Source organism: Rana temporaria, chromosome 11 (assembly GCF_905171775.1).
Source record: "Rana temporaria chromosome 11, aRanTem1.1, whole genome shotgun sequence".
In the NCBI taxonomy this organism is placed as follows: Eukaryota; Metazoa; Chordata; class Amphibia; order Anura; family Ranidae; genus Rana; species Rana temporaria.
The window spans coordinates 56,130,436-56,146,963 of record NC_053499.1 but is presented as its reverse complement, the minus strand read 5'-3'; the positions used below and the strand labels follow the sequence as shown (position 1 = coordinate 56,146,963).

Below are 16,528 nucleotides of genomic sequence, written 5' to 3'. Positions count from 1 at the left end.
TATGTACCATAGACCCCAATCCCTGACAACCTCTGAAGCAAAGGGGCGAAGTTGACGGATACATGGAAGCCAGTTTAACGGGAACTAAATACCACCTAGTATAAATTTTTACATTAGCCTCTACAAGGGATATATTCTCATATCCTTTAATGGATCTAGTATAATTACTACACCAGTCAGATAAATCCCAGTTGTTATTAAGTTCCCTTTCCCAGGCCAGCATATGAGGTAATTTGGTGCAGTTATTAGCAAGCGATTGATATATGATTGAAATATTCCCCTTCCTGATCAAACCCTGATCACAATTACTTTCATAAGGTGTCAATAGTCCAGAGATCGAGCCACTATCCCATAGGCTTTGTGCATAGTCATGTAGTTGAGAAAATCTTAATTTATGTGTTTCTTAGTAGTTTGAAGCTTTATACTTTTTTGTGATCTAATATTTGTACTTTTATTAAAATTACATTCATTTTGTCGTCTATATCAGCAGTAATATGCCAATAAAACCTTTCTCATTTGCTGTGCCCGAAACACGGTTTCTTCACTCTGCAAAATATGTTTACAAGTTCAAAATCCGATATGGGGTCTGCTTTAGGTAAGTGTCACATGAATATTTCCAAGGCTTTTTATATTTAAAGTGTTATGCCGCGTACACACGGTCGGAATTTCCGTCAAGAAAAGTTTGATGTGAGCTTTTGGTCAGAAATTCCGACCTTGTGTAGGCTGCATCTGACTTTTTCTATCGGAATTTCAGAAAAACAAAAATTTGAGAGCTGGTTCTCAATTTTTCTGACTGGAAAAGTCTGTATGCAAGTCCGACGCACAAAAAAAAACGCATGCTCGGAATCAAGTCGATGCATGCTCGGAAGCATTGAACTTCATTTTTCTCAGTAGTAGTATTGTACGTCACCGCGTTCTTGACGGTTGGAATTTTATGTGACCGTGTGTATGCAACACAAGTTTGAGCCAAAATTCAGTCGGAAAAAATCTACGGTTTTCTTGTTGGAATTTTCGATCGTGTGTACGTGGCATTAGTTTACCTTACTTATTTTTCCTAAAAACCTGAAAGGGTGAAAAAGACTCTCGCATGCTTAGCTTTCTGAAAGGGTGAAAAAGAGTGGACTGTGTATGTGTGAGTAGGGAACAAAGGAAGGGGTGCTCATTTGTGAGTTGCGGGGGCCACGCATCATAATCTGGTGACTGAACCTGGAGGCAACATGTATTATGTCACTTCAGGGTTTAACGCTGCCAATCCCTGGCTGCTCTGACTGGGAATGAAGCTGATCAAGCTTGATCAGCTTCATTGAGGTATTATCGACTCCTGAGGTCTCTTTTTAAGAGGGCCTGTCACTAGAAATATGCTAACATGCACAAGTTTGCTAACACATACATACATAAATGCACTCATTGTGTGCTCTTGCCTACAAAAATGACAGTTGTACAACATATTTTAGCATAAACATGCATGCTGGAGTGTGAAAAATAATCCATAATCCTAGGGCCATCATTCAGGGTTATCTCTATGATTTTTCATGTTGAGGAGATAGCTATTAAAGTGTATGTCTGATACTTGAATCCACATAAAAAAAAATTCAACAACAATAAAAAAAACAAATGTGAATGAAAATGCAATATTTTTTTTAAAACATTGATAGCAGTGAAAATAATGAATGTCCTGTAATGAATTACAGCAATGCCAGTCCTTTATGCTATTTCTTTATATCACCACATGTTCTTATGTGATCCATACTTTTCTCATTCGTTCATTGACAGACACAGCGCTTCCTTATTCAGAACCATAGGGTTATATCGCTCCCTACAGGAGTAGGACACTAGGCAGAAAAAACGGTTTGGCTATGCCCATGGGCAGTCCTAGGTGATCAACATCAACACCCCCCCCCCCCCTGTGCTATAGTCCTTCAGTTTTTTTTCTACCTAGTCAGGAGTAAGGATCTAGTTCCCTGCTGGGATCTTTAGTCCTGACATTTTTTATTTTTGTTTGTTGTTTTCCTAGATTTTCCTGGGGAAATCTACAATAAACTGCAGGGCTGGGCGACGGGCTGGACACTTGATCCAATGGTCTCCCCAGTCTGGCCAGCGAGCACGTGCAGACCACAGCTACGTGCTAGGTCGGCCGCGACATAGCCCCACTGTATGGGGGCTGGCCCTGCGAGTTAAACCTGGGGTGGTGAGTCTGGGGAGGTCCCTCCTCTCTCTGCTGCAGGCTGTAGGGTGTCCTGGTGATCCAGTACCACTACCGGCATGGGGGGTGTTCCATTGCAGTAGTCTCTCTTGGTGTGGGGGTCTTTTTTATTCCCCCAATGGAGTCTTGGGAGCATGTTTCCCCACATGACCCCTATTAGAGGCTGCAGGTCCCTCTGGGTCCCAGCCATCCGTTGATGCACTGACGGTGGCCCTGGAGTCATTTGTGTCCCTGGTGGAGATGACTCTTGGGCGACGGACTAGCATCCCCCGCCTTCATCTGCTTAATCTGTCTCGGCTGCTATGGGCGTGGCCCACCCTGCTGGGTCTGCGGCCACGCTCCTAGATTTTTTGGACAGTGAGGATGATTCCTCTGCCCCGGTGGCTGCGCACGAGAAAGCACTAGTGGACGCACTAATTACATCTGTGCGGGAAACTTTAAAAATTGAGGATGTGGCTGTGGTGGAGGTGCCGGTCCCTTTTGGTACTCACAAGCCGTCTCTTGTTCCCTTACTCCTCCTTTTTTAACAAGTTTGTCTATAAATATATGCCTAAATAGTTAAAAGTGTCACCACGTGGCCGTGCTATACAAATTGATAAACCAACATAATGTAAAAAAAAACACAAAAAATGTCACAATACTAGTGAATGAAGATAAAAAAGTGCATGAAGTGACTAAAGTCCAAACACATGGAGATAAAGATGACTTCCCCACGGTAAAATCTTGAAGATGGAACAACAGCTTGACAGAAGTACCACAACCAATAGTAGAAAAAGGGGCTTACCAAATGCAATGACTGGGGTAGGTATACACCACCCAAGTCACCAGAAGCTTAAATTCGATCAACTTGATCTATACAGCTGGTCCTGGATCCAATCGGCTAATCGACGATGATGATCCCAAATCACGATATAAATCATACGTTCTTAGAGGCTCAGTATCCACATGCCATACGAAAATAATAAAAGCAACTCACATAGCGTGATACCGTATTCCACCCTGCTTTACTGTCGTTTGCTTCCATACGCAAGGCTAGGAAGTCTACTTCCCGGAAGGTATTTCATTGGACATGGAAAGTGTATATTTCATGGTGTGAGTCAGTGGGGTTTTACCCATGTTCCCTTTCGGTAGCTCGGATTTTGACCTTTCTACAGAAGGGCATTGAAAAGAATTTGGCCTTGAGTACCATCAAGGGCCAGGTGGTTGTTTTCTTTCAACGCCCCCTGGCTTTGCATTCATTGGTGTGCGACATGTGGTTCCACTGGTGCGATCTCCCTTGCCACCGTGGGACATGAATCCGGTGCTTTCGGTTCTACAGAAACCTCCATTTGAAAATATTCGAGAAATTCCCCTACTCGCTCTGTCACAGAAGGTGGCCTTCTTGGTGGGTATCACCTCTGCTCGCAGGGTGTCGGAATTGGCGGTGCTATCCTGTCGCACGCCCTATCTGGTGATTCATAAGGACAAGGTGTTTTTTTGCCCTTGTCCTTCGTTCCTTCTAAAAGTTGTTTCTGATTTCCATTTAAATGAAGGAAATGTGTACGTGGTGAATCCTCCAAAGGATGTGAGTAAAATGTGTTCCACTCTGGGTTAATCCTGGAATACCATCCGACATCCACAAAAAATGTGGAGGGTATTTGTAGTGGTAAATAATAATACGTAACCAATAATGCGTGAACAGCTGTGCCAAATCACTGCACAATGTTGCAACAATATAATCAAAAGTGAATAATGAAAACAAATCCAGTATAATTAAAACACCAAAAACACTGGTCTATTAAAGTGCAGCGTGCAATAATTAAAGTGCAAAAAATATTAATTCAAGTGATCCACAATAAAAATAAATGACATGCAAAAATCAGCATGAAAATGAATAAAAAATGTCCAGTGAGATAATAAAATATTAACGATGTCTCTAATAGTCCACCAATTAAAGTTAGAATAGAAGTAAAGTGATAATGATAAAGTGTTCCAGTGCATATGATGATAAAGAATATAAATTCATGAATGAATGTTCAGTGAAAAAAGTTGTGCTCCAAATCACAGATCCTTATATCCACAGCGTTCAGTGATCAAATGCTGGATGTGCATGCATGCTTAAACTTCCACCATCAGGCTTCCCAGAAGTGTCGGACAGACTAGGTGTTCCAGCCCCTTACCTCAGAGCAGCTTGTAATCAAGCCTCAATGGATATCTCCCAGGCAGTCTGCTGTTAATCCTGCACCTCAGTCTCACGATTCAATCACAAATGCTTGCAGTCTCTCAGAGAAAATACAAAGCAAGGGGAGCCTCCATAGTGTAGCAATATTAAAACATTTATTAAAGAAACAAGTAAACACTCACAGTATAAGTGATGAAAAGTCGGCGTGTACGATCTATGTGTCCACCCGCTCTGCGGCCGCGAGCGGGTGACGTCACCAGCAGCTCCTCCACGTCCTCACGCGTATCGCAACTGTTGCACGTTGCTTACTCATAGGATGGAGAGCGGCTGGCAAGGAGGTGACTTATATAGCGCCAGACGGCATCCTAATAACTACAAGCTTGAAAAGTTTAATACTTAAATTCTGGTGTGCAGTACAAAGACTTCTGAAATGTTTATACAGCTAAACAGGATTAAAAATGAATAAAATGCATACTAATAAAAACGCGCTCAGAGTGCTCCCTCTGGTGGTCAATATAAGGTAATGCGACATAAAATCAGCAAAGACAGAAGGTGCACACACCTCCTGATTGAGCCGGATATTAACAATTCACATATGTAGCATCTACTAAAAACAAAACAGGACAGGAGAGGGATAATGAGTTTAACCAATCTGTCCAAATAACTCAAAGGGCATTCTATCTAATCAAATCCAGGTCAGTCAGAGCAATAACCACATATCCTAGTCACTGAAACTAATGCTTGTGGACCAACAAACCAGCACAGTAAAAGGATAAATATACTGATATAAACATATTCAAATAGAACCAGATATTACCAACATGAAGAATGGGGGTCAGAGTCTGTAATGCTAAAATGTATAACAACTACTTCATTAAAATCATTAAAATGATAAAAAGGTCTATAAAAGAAGGAGATAAAATTCTAATAATTAGATATAAAGCAATTCAAGTCGAATTCCACATTGTGTCCATGAGGGGTTAAAGTGCATAGTTCGTGTATCCAGCGCGATTCTGCCTGGCTGATTTTCTGCACTTTATTGTCCCCTCTCCAATGTGGTTTATATTTCTCAATGCCCCATACCATTAATGTGGAGGGGTCTTTATTATGGTAACGTTCATAATGGCGGGACAAACTATGTTTGGGGTACCCATTTTTTATATTTTGAGTATGTTCACGTAATCTTTTCCATAGATTTCTTTTTGTTCTGCCAACATACTGTATTTTACATGGACATTCAAGGAGGTACACTACCCCTTCCGTATCACAGGAAATAAAATCTTTAATTTTATATTCTTTGCCTGTGACACTGGATTTGAAGCCTTCCTTTTTCTTTTTACTCTCTTTCGTGTGTTTGCATGTAAAACATCTCTTACAAGGGTAATATCCTTTTTCATTAAAAAATGAGAAGCTCTTTTTTTCCGGAGGATCCAATACATTCTTGGCTATCATGTCTCTTAGAGTGGGGGCCCTTCTGTATGTAAATATTGTTTTTTCTGGTAAAATTGATGATAAATGACGATCCGCTTTCACAATATGCCAATATTTTTTACAAATTGCTTCCAGCTGTTTGTGCTGGACACTATAGTCCATTATCAGTGGTACTTTTCCAGCAAAGGCATTGTTCTTTACAGAGTCCTGGATAAGTGTAACTCTGTCTAGGGCGGCGACATCTTTAATTTTTTTCTCAATATAGTCCTCTTTATAGCCTTTTTCAATAAATCTTTTGCCAATAAAGTCAGCTTGTTCCAAAAATACCTCAGTCTTTGTGCAGTTTCTCCTTAGTCTTAAAAACTGCCCCTTGGGAATGTTCTCCAACCAGGGAGTGTGGTGACAGCTATCCAAGGGGAAATAGCTACTTACCCTTGGATAGCTGTCACCACACTCCCTGGTTGGAGAACATTCCCAAGGGGCAGTTTTTAAGACTAAGGAGAAACTGCACAAAGACTGAGGTATTTTTGGAACAAGCTGACTTTATTGGCAAAAGATTTATTGAAAAAGGCTATAAAGAGGACTATATTGAGAAAAAAATTAAAGATGTCGCCGCCCTAGACAGAGTTACACTTATCCAGGACTCTGTAAAGAACAATGCCTTTGCTGGAAAAGTACCACTGATAATGGACTATAGTGTCCAGCACAAACAGCTGGAAGCAATTTGTAAAAAATATTGGCATATTGTGAAAGCGGATCGTCATTTATCATCAATTTTACCAGAAAAAACAATATTTACATACAGAAGGGCCCCCACTCTAAGAGACATGATAGCCAAGAATGTATTGGATCCTCCGGAAAAAAAGAGCTTCTCATTTTTTAATGAAAAAGGATATTACCCTTGTAAGAGATGTTTTACATGCAAACACACGAAAGAGAGTAAAAAGAAAAAGGAAGGCTTCAAATCCAGTGTCACAGGCAAAGAATATAAAATTAAAGATTTTATTTCCTGTGATACGGAAGGGGTAGTGTACCTCCTTGAATGTCCATGTAAAATACAGTATGTTGGCAGAACAAAAAGAAATCTATGGAAAAGATTACGTGAACATACTCAAAATATAAAAAATGGGTACCCCAAACATAGTTTGTCCCGCCATTATGAACGTTACCATAATAAAGACCCCTCCACATTAATGGTATGGGGCATTGAGAAATATAAACCACATTGGAGAGGGGACAATAAAGTGCAGAAAATCAGCCAGGCAGAATCGCGCTGGATACACGAACTATGCACTTTAACCCCTCATGGACACAATGTGGAATTCGACTTGAATTGCTTTATATCCAATTATTAGAATTTTATCTCCTTCTTTTATAGACCTTTTTATCATTTTAATGATTTTAATGAAGTAGTTGTTATACATTTTAGCATTACAGACTCTGACCCCCATTCTTCATGTTGGTAATATCTGGTTCTATTTGAATATGTTTATATCAGTATATTTATCCTTTTACTGTGCTGGTTTGTTGGTCCACAAGCATTAGTTTCAGTGACTAGGATATGTGGTTATTGCTCTGACTGACCTGGATTTGATTAGATAGAATGCCCTTTGAGTTATTTGGACAGATTGGTTAAACTCATTATCCCTCTCCTGTCCTGTTTTGTTTTTAGTAGATGCTACATATGTGAATTGTTAATATCCGGCTCAATCAGGAGGTGTGTGCACCTTCTGTCTTTGCTGATTTTATGTCGCATTACCTTATATTGACCACCAGAGGGAGCACTCTGAGCGCGTTTTTATTAGTATGCATTTTATTCATTTTTAATCCTGTTTAGCTGTATAAACATTTCAGAAGTCTTTGTACTGCACACCAGAATTTAAGTATTAAACTTTTCAAGCTTGTAGTTATTAGGATGCCGTCTGGCGCTATATAAGTCACCTCCTTGCCAGCCGCTCTCCATCCTATGAGTAAGCAACGTGCAACAGTTGCGATACGCGTGAGGACGTGGAGGAGCTGCTGGTGACGTCACCCGCTCGCGGCCGCAGAGCGGGTGGACACATAGATCGTACACGCCGACTTTTCATCACTTATACTGTGAGTGTTTACTTGTTTCTTTAATAAATGTTTTAATATTGCTACACTATGGAGGCTCCCCTTGCTTTGTATTTTCTCTGAGAGACTGCAAGCATTTGTGATTGAATCGTGAGACTGAGGTGCAGGATTAACAGCAGACTGCCTGGGAGATATCCATTGAGGCTTGATTACAAGCTGCTCTGAGGTAAGGGGCTGGAACACCTAGTCTGTCCGACACTTCTGGGAAGCCTGATGGTGGAAGTTTAAGCATGCATGCACATCCAGCATTTGATCACTGAACGCTGTGGATATAAGGATCTGTGATTTGGAGCACAACTTTTTTCACTGAACATTCATTCATGAATTTATATTCTTTATCATCATATGCACTGGAACACTTTATCATTATCACTTTACTTCTATTCTAACTTTAATTGGTGGACTATTAGAGACATCGTTAATATTTTATTATCTCACTGGACATTTTTTATTCATTTTCATGCTGATTTTTGCATGTCATTTATTTTTATTGTGGATCACTTGAATTAATATTTTTTGCACTTTAATTATTGCACGCTGCACTTTAATAGACCAGTGTTTTTGGTGTTTTAATTATACTGGATTTGTTTTCATTATTCACTTTTGATTATATTGTTGCAACATTGTGCAGTGATTTGGCACAGCTGTTCACGCATTATTGGTTACGTATTATTATTTACCACTACAAATACCCTCCACATTTTTTGTGGATGTCGGATGGTATTCCAGGATTAACCCAGAGTGGAACACATTTTACTCACATCCTTTGGAGGATTCACCACGTACACATTTCCTTATTTACTTATGGGCCTAGTGATGAGATTATTATTTTAAAGTCTTTTTAAGTTTTTTAGTGTTTTTAGCGCCATTACACCAAACATTATTCATATCTGTCTTGAGTGTGTGAACACTTTTCGTCGTGGCTGCTATTTATTAATTTTAGTTTAGTTTTTAGCTTAGAATTATCCTTGATTAGGTGGATTTGCGCATTGGTTCCCCCTCTTATCACATTTAAATGAAGATATTGTGTTGCCAGGCCGCAACACAGGGAATTTGCTCTTCACACCTTGGATGTGGTTCGGGCTATCAGGGTGTATTTGGTGGCCACTGAGGCCTTTCAGAGGTCAGACTTCCTGTTCGTGATCATGGATGGACCAAAGAAGGGTCTGTCTGCTTCCTCGGCGACCATTTCTGGATGGATCAGACAGACGGTGACTTGGGCATATTCTGTCGGGGTCGGGTTCCTCCTTTTCTGGTGAAGGCATATTCTACTCTACTGAGTGCCTCCTGGGCCTTCCATCATCAGGCGTCAGTGACGCAAGTGTGCAAGGCATCCATTTGGTCGTCGGTGCACACTTTCACAAAATTGTACAAAGTGGCTATGCTGGCATCTGCGGATGCCTCTTTTGGCCGCAAGGTTCTGCAAGCTGCGGTCTAGAGAGATTTTCGCTCATGAAGGTTTTTTTTTCTTGCTGTTCAGGTTGGACTCCAGTTGTTCTCGTTGAGCTCCAGGTTGTCCGGTTGGCCTGTTTTTTTTGGGGGGCTGCCCCACCCCTCATGTTTGGCACTGCTTTGGAACATCCCTATGGTTCTGAATAAGGAAGAGCTCTGTCTGTCGATGAACGAATGAGAAAATAGGATTTCTAACTTACTGTAAAATCCATTTCTCTAAGTTCATTGAAAGTCACAGCATGCGCCCCTCTATGGAATTTTAAATACTTCTGATACTGCTTGTTACATAACTAAAGGCCTATAGCAGAGAGGGGATGTATATCACCTAGGACTGCCCATGGGCGTAGCCAGGCCTTTTTTTCTGCCTAGTGTCCTACTCCTGTAGGGGATGCTATAACCCTGTGGTTCTGAATAAGGAAGCGCTGTGTCTGTCAATGAACTCCGAGAAACTGATTTTACGGTAAGTCAAAAATCCTATTTTCTTACTTAAAAGTGCTCCTTTTTACAAATGTGCACCACCACCTATGGCAAGGGGTCCACTCACCAGATTCTTTGGGCCACCAGGACCCTCACAGATTATATGGAATTCCTTTATATTTGTATGGACTCAGCATACATCCTGTTTCACCAGCAAGGATAGGCAGATAACTTTGGGCTACCAGGGCAGGACCCTCACAGTTTTTAAGAAATTCCTTTCTGTTGATATGGGCTCAGCAGACATCCAATGTCACCAGCAGGGATAACCCAAAAATGAAGAAAAAAAAACAATACCAAATGATTGTGTAGCACGTTTATTAAAAACTTTTCCCATAAAAACATATGCCAGTAAGCTCACATTTCCTTGTGTCATGTAGTGGTACCCACTGTATATCGCCTGGTTTGTTTAAAATCCTTGCCTCTCGTATCTATGAGCCGGAGTGCATTCCACCTGCGTAACACCTATATCCTAGAATCTTCCTTCTAAAGCAGTGATGGTGCAACTTCCAGGCATGCCTGCTAGACCATTGAGAAGAGTGTGAGTTTTCCTTTATTTATGTTTTTTATCAAAATAAAAATTTAAAGCAAAAAAACTTAACAATTTTATTGAAGGGGATCCTGTGCACTCTTGTTCTTCTACTATATTCTACTTTTCTGTAAGATACTGGTATTAGGTCTCATACACCCTGCAGCCCTTCACTGTAGTTTTAAAATGTTTGACATGCATGGCAGGATACTAAAATGTGGAAAATAAATATGTTTGTGTTGTGGTGTCTAACAAGATCTGCACACAAAGATGATCTATTTTATAGATCCAAGAAACGCAACATATTAAACATTCAATCTGTTCAGACATTTTTTTTACATATTTTTTTAAACAAAAAAATGTCTTGTACTGTTATAGTAAATTAGTAATTTTAAAGCCCATCCGAATGTTCCTCAGAAATTCAATAGTTCAATCAGGGGGGGACAAGTATTTCTTGCTTAACAATTTCCAGCCGCTGTTGTAAATACCACAGTTGGTCAGGAAGCTGCAGATGGAAGCATAGCTCTGTATGTGAGAGCAGCAATCTCTCAGATGTGGTCTGACATGCATACCTCTAATGCCAGATACACACGATGAGATTATCTGAAGAATGATCGTCAGTTTTTTTTTTGCATGCTAGTCTCCATATTGATAAAAAATAAATAAATAAAGTTGTGCTCAATGGAAGTGGACCATTAAAGTCCAAACGTGTTCATAAAGTCTGAAACAGCAGGCTGGGTAGCAAAAAATATAAATGAAAATAAAAGAGACATGAACTGAAGTGCTTGTGCTGAACCAAATCAATGAAAATCCTCCACCATGTGACAACACCAATATTAAGGTCAAGATGTGCTCTAACCCCAAGTAATGGACCCTCTATTATGGCAGGTCAAATAGACATTTTGGATATCCCGGTTGTATCCATAGGAGATGTAGTGCGGATGATGCATATCTCTTAAGCCGTTCCTCCAGCACCGAGTATAAACTTCAGGACACCCAGCGATACCCAAAAATAAATAAGGGGCGTAAAATACCTTCTCAAAGATGTTTATTAGATGCCAAATGCGCCTAAAGGTGCCAAAAAGTACATTGCATAAGCAAGAAAACTGCAGCAATCAGTACCGATGAAATAGTTGCGATAACTGGTTTGGGTGTCCTCTCTCATAGTCTCTGTCATGGATCTTGAGATATTAAAGTGTTTCTACTTGACATCTGTTACACAGGAGAGGGACATTCAATGCAAGGACACCGGCTTTTGAAATGCTAAGTGGAACCAGCTTGTGAAATACCTTTTATTGTGTTCTGCAGGTTAAGAGCGGGTGTCGGAGACAGTCCGTCTGGCTAGAATTGGGGATTGAAGGTTAATTGAATCTATTATGTATGTTTGAAGATGTATGTGTTTACGCTAAGGGACTTTGTATTGTTCTAAAGGTCAGAAGCCTGTCAGCTGTATTGAATTAGCATTTTATTGTCTAAAGCAATGTAACCTCTCAGAGGTAGTAATTAAGTAGACCGGGTTATTGTGTACATTGATTACCCCCTGGGGCTTCTGTCTCAATACACAAGTCTTTCTATCCAAGCTATTGGACCAATCCCTGTTGACATAGCTGTAATTCGGATCCCGGAACCTTGGATGACTGGACCATCAGACGTTGCAATCTGCAAGCTGATCCAATAGAAGCAGAGGAGTGTCGGGAGAGCAGGACCTGGGCGGGAAGGGGTCTCGTCACATTGGTTGGCAGCGGTGGGATTTGCTCTCCAGTTACTGGGACAACTCCAAACCACCACCATGAATTACCAGCTATGCGGCCAGGAGGAGAACCATGCTAAAAGACTTGCTTGAGAGCCGTGGAAGGAACGGTGGGAAGAACAAGGCCACCCTGATCATTACGCTAGCCGAGATGGATCAGAGGGATGGTGATGCAGGACCCCGGTCAGTTGAAGACTTGTTCCAGCAGCGAGTTCAACAGCGGTTGGCATTATATGGTGCTAACCCATCACAGACCGTCATACAGAATACCATTAGAGACGTCCGGCTGCAGGAACAGAGAGAACGAGAGCGGCAACAGAGAGAACGAGAGCGCCAACATGAGCTGAGAATTGCAGAAATACGGCAATCGGTGACAATGCCTAAAGAAGCAGCACCAAAGGGAAAAAAAGGAGAGGTACAGATACCAGTAACCATGGAAGAGGAATTCAGAAGGAGGTTGCGAGAGAAGCAGATACAGCGCAGAGGACCAGTATCAGAAGAGGTCCTGCTTGGATGGTCTGATTCGATCCGCTGCGAACTCTGGAAAGAAGCGCTAGCCCGTGAGCAGCGACACCAGGGAAAAGCTCTCCCCTCCATCCATGTAAGGTATTGGTCACAGTATGAAGTACGGATGCTGTTATTGGGGGAACAACCAAAGCAGGAGTGGACAGCAGAGTTAAGCAGGCTGATCCAGGAAGAGGAGTGTCACTTAGCACAGTTACTTGGGAATTTTTTGCACCATTATTTATAGTGTATTTCATCACACTAAGAGGAACCTGTGGAGTCATATGATTTGCACCAGTACTGTTATTGTTCACTGATCATTTTATATTTATTTTTATGCTGATGCCATTTGGGCTATACCGCTCCTCATTTCATTTATACAAATTTTCATTCCCTTCCCCCACCTGCTTATTCACTTATCCATTCACCACTGATTAGCGCAGCACTACCCTCCCCATTATCAATTGCTTATGGTTTGATACACCTTTCAGTGCCGCAGCTGTACCTCCACTTCTCCTCACTTTCATTCCCCCCCCCCTTTTTTCTTTCTTTTTTTCCCCTCCTTTGATAAGCGCGGTAATATCCATTTTTCCAATACTGATCCAGGAAGAGATGCGGTTGGACGAGAGCTACAGAGCCCTCCGGTGGTATGTAGTCCAAGAGTGCCCATGGTCAACGGATGACAGCCCCACGGAAGGCTTTGGCTATGATGGCCTGGGATTATTGTATTGGAGGATGTCCAGTGATCCCGACTTTGGGAGCAATCGGGAGTGGCGTCTGGAGGACATAATGGAGCACAGAGAGCGAAGACTGAATGTCCCGGAAGTGCACTGGTTACAGGAAGATTTGGAATTCCTGGCCGCTCAGGAATGGGAACTAGAAATCGCCTACAAACAGCTGCTAGACTCCGCTCAGCAGCAGGGTGAGGTTCCCTTTACCTGGGACTATGAGGAAATATCAGCTGACAACGCTGAAATCCTGGCTGATGAATCAGCAGTGGAAAATCGGGAGCTTGCCATTCCCAAAGCTGAAGTACTGACCGCAGGGCCGAGCTCTGCTAACCTCTGCTCAGTACCCATAGCATCTTCTGGGTTCCATGGATAGGAGATGATGAACCTCTATCCCCAGACACCAGTTGTAGAGACAGGGGATTTGATAGACTTTTCTGCTGAGGAAGAACAACCTGGGGAGCCTCCAGCAGAAGAACTGGTATCAGGGCCAAACTTCACTGTGCTCTGCCCAGCACCAAGGGCAGTATTTGTGGAGTTACAAGGAACTTCCTCAGCTGAAGCGCTGGTCACCGGACAGAGGGATCAAGACCTCTGCCCCACCCCCGTGGCAGTTCCGGAGGCTCAGGGTGAGAAGATGGTGATCACTCCCCAGCCACAGATTACAGAATGTATGGACTGTTCAGAGGATGTTATGGATTATGCACCCCCAGCAGAAGTGCTGGCAACAGGGCAGAATGCTAGCCATCTCTGCCCAGCACTGGGACCAACTGTGGAGTTCCAGGGAGCCGGGGCGGTTGGCCCCCCTCCCCAGCAACAAGCTGAGGTAGTAAAGCTGTTACTCCCAGCTGAATCACTGGCAGCAGGGCAGGATGCTACTGGCTGCTGCACACCACTACAGCTTGAGCGGATATCGGTGGATGGGACTGTGGTCTCCACTCACAGCAGCCCAGCGGAAGAGCTGGCAACAGAGCAGAGTCCCCCGGGCCTCTGCTCTCAACTAACAGAAGAGGGGGTTCCTGTGGTAGTGGATGGGACTCTGATCTCCACTGACACAACCCCAGAAAATGGTGCGGCACTGAGACAGGAGGATGTCGGCTTTGCTTTGCAAGCACCGGGGGATTTTCACCTAGCATCAGTGGATGGGACTTCAGTCTCCACTGGTATACCCCAGGAATGGTGGCCAGTTGGCCCAGATCCCCAACAGCATGATGAACTGAGCCCAGGCACCCTGTCTTCTCTCCAGCGGCTGAAAGGACTCCTGGGAGAAGGGCCAGTCCAGGCCTCTCCCCAGCGGCAGGCGTGTTCTCTGAGAGAGGCAGAGATTGGCTGGGTGAGTAATGCTCTGTTTGGGACAAGTTATCTGAGGTACTGGGTGGGTCCTGGAATTGGGGTCTCTCCCAGTGTTAGTCTCCTGCCAAAGGGGGAGATGTGTGACAGACCTAGCCGGGACAGGGGCTTTTGGAGAGGACTGAATGCGAGCCTCTTGCCGTCCGATTATGGGCCAGGACCTCAAAACAGGAAGGCAGATGGGTCATCCCAGCAGACAGTCCTGGAACTTTAAGACTACTTTTCCAACATCCTCGAGTTGACCCGTGTCCTGGACCTTGGAGTAATGGAGTGGTTACTGAGCTATATTGAGACATTTCCATTATGTGATAAGCCTGTTTAAAGCCTTTGTGATTATCAGGTGTGGGTGTCTTCTGTCGGAGACAGCCCGTCTGAAGATGTATGTGTTTATGCTAAGGGACTTTGTATTGTTCTAAAGGTCAGAAGCCTGTCAGCTGTATTGAATTAGCATTTTATTGTCTAAAGCAATGTAACCTCTCAGAGGTAGTAATTAAGTAGACCGGGTTATTGTGTACATTGATTACCCCCTGGGGCTTCTGTCTCAATACACAAGTCTTTCTATCCAAGCTATTGGACCAATCCCTGTTGACAATTTCAAGTCCTCATTTGCATGGTCAAGGAGGACTTGAGTGAAGACTGCATATACTTTACAATTGACCAATAGGAAAGCGGTTGTTGGGAGTGGGATGTTCCAAAATTCTGTATAAAAGTGTGCTGTGTACTTGAAAATAAAGAGTCCTGTTTGAACTTACATACAGCCTGCCTGGTGTTTGTTCTTAATGGGTCCGAATGGCACATAGCTGTAATTCGGATCCCGGAACCTTGGATGACTGAACCATCAGACGTTGCAATCTGCAAGCTGACTCACTGGTAGCAGAGGAGTGTCGGGAGAGCAGAACCGGGCGAGAAAGGATCTTGTCACAACCCGTTTGGGTCCCACTGCGGCTGTTGGACTGTTTCCCAGGGGAAGTAATGTCATGGATCTTGAGATATTAAAGTGTTTCTACTTGACATCTGTTACACAGGAGAGGGACATTCAATGCAAGGACACCGGCTTTTGAAATGCTAAGTGGAACCAGCTTGTGAAATACCTTTTATTGTGTTCTGCAGGTTAAGAGCGGGTGTCGGAGACAGTCCGTCTGGCTAGAATTGGGGATTGAAGGTTAATTGAATCTATTATGTATGTTTGAAGATGTATGTGTTTACGCTAAGGGACTTTGTATTGTTCTAAAGGTCAGAAGCCTGTCAGCTGTATTGAATTAGCATTCTATTGTCTAAAAGGAATGTAACCTCTCAGAGGTAGTAATTAAGTAGACCGGGTTATTGTGTACATTGATTACCTCCTGGGGCTTCTGTCTCAATACACAAGTCTTTCTATCCAAGCTATTGGACCAATCCCTGTTGACTATTTCAAGTCCTCATTTGCATGGTCAAGGAGGAGCTGTAATTCGGATCCCAGAACCTTGGATGACTGGACCATCAGACGTTGCAATCTGCAAGCTGATCCAATAGAAGCAGAGGAGTGTCGGGAGAGCAGGACCTGGGCGGGAAGGGGTCTCGTCACAGTCTCCATATTGGAAATGAGGTTACTAAAGTTATGAAAATTCACATAAAAATCCAGAAGTGATGTATTGTATTGTAATTTGTATTGATTAAACAAAAATTGCACGATCTGGTATTGTACGAGAAAAAATTTCCTGCTGGTCTCATCGTATATTTTTGCTCGACATGTCATGATCGGCTCTCAAAAGCTGTGTACAAACGATCAGATTATCATACAATCACTTAGAAAGCAGTACTTTTCGTACACATTTTTGATTGTGTGTATGGA

General features: G+C 42.7%; 1 protein-coding gene across 1 annotated transcript in view; it reads left to right on the top strand.

The window, feature by feature from the left end:
• Positions 1-467: 467 nt before the first annotated feature.
• The window catches only part of MAJIN (membrane anchored junction protein), a 35,486-nt gene continuing 19,425 nt past the window's right edge, over positions 468-16,528 (top strand). The window contains exon 1 of the mRNA XM_040328564.1: positions 468-595. Within this exon, the coding sequence (XP_040184498.1) occupies positions 495-595 (101 nt within the window). The 5' untranslated portion in view covers positions 468-494. The remainder of the gene's footprint in view (positions 596-16,528) is intronic.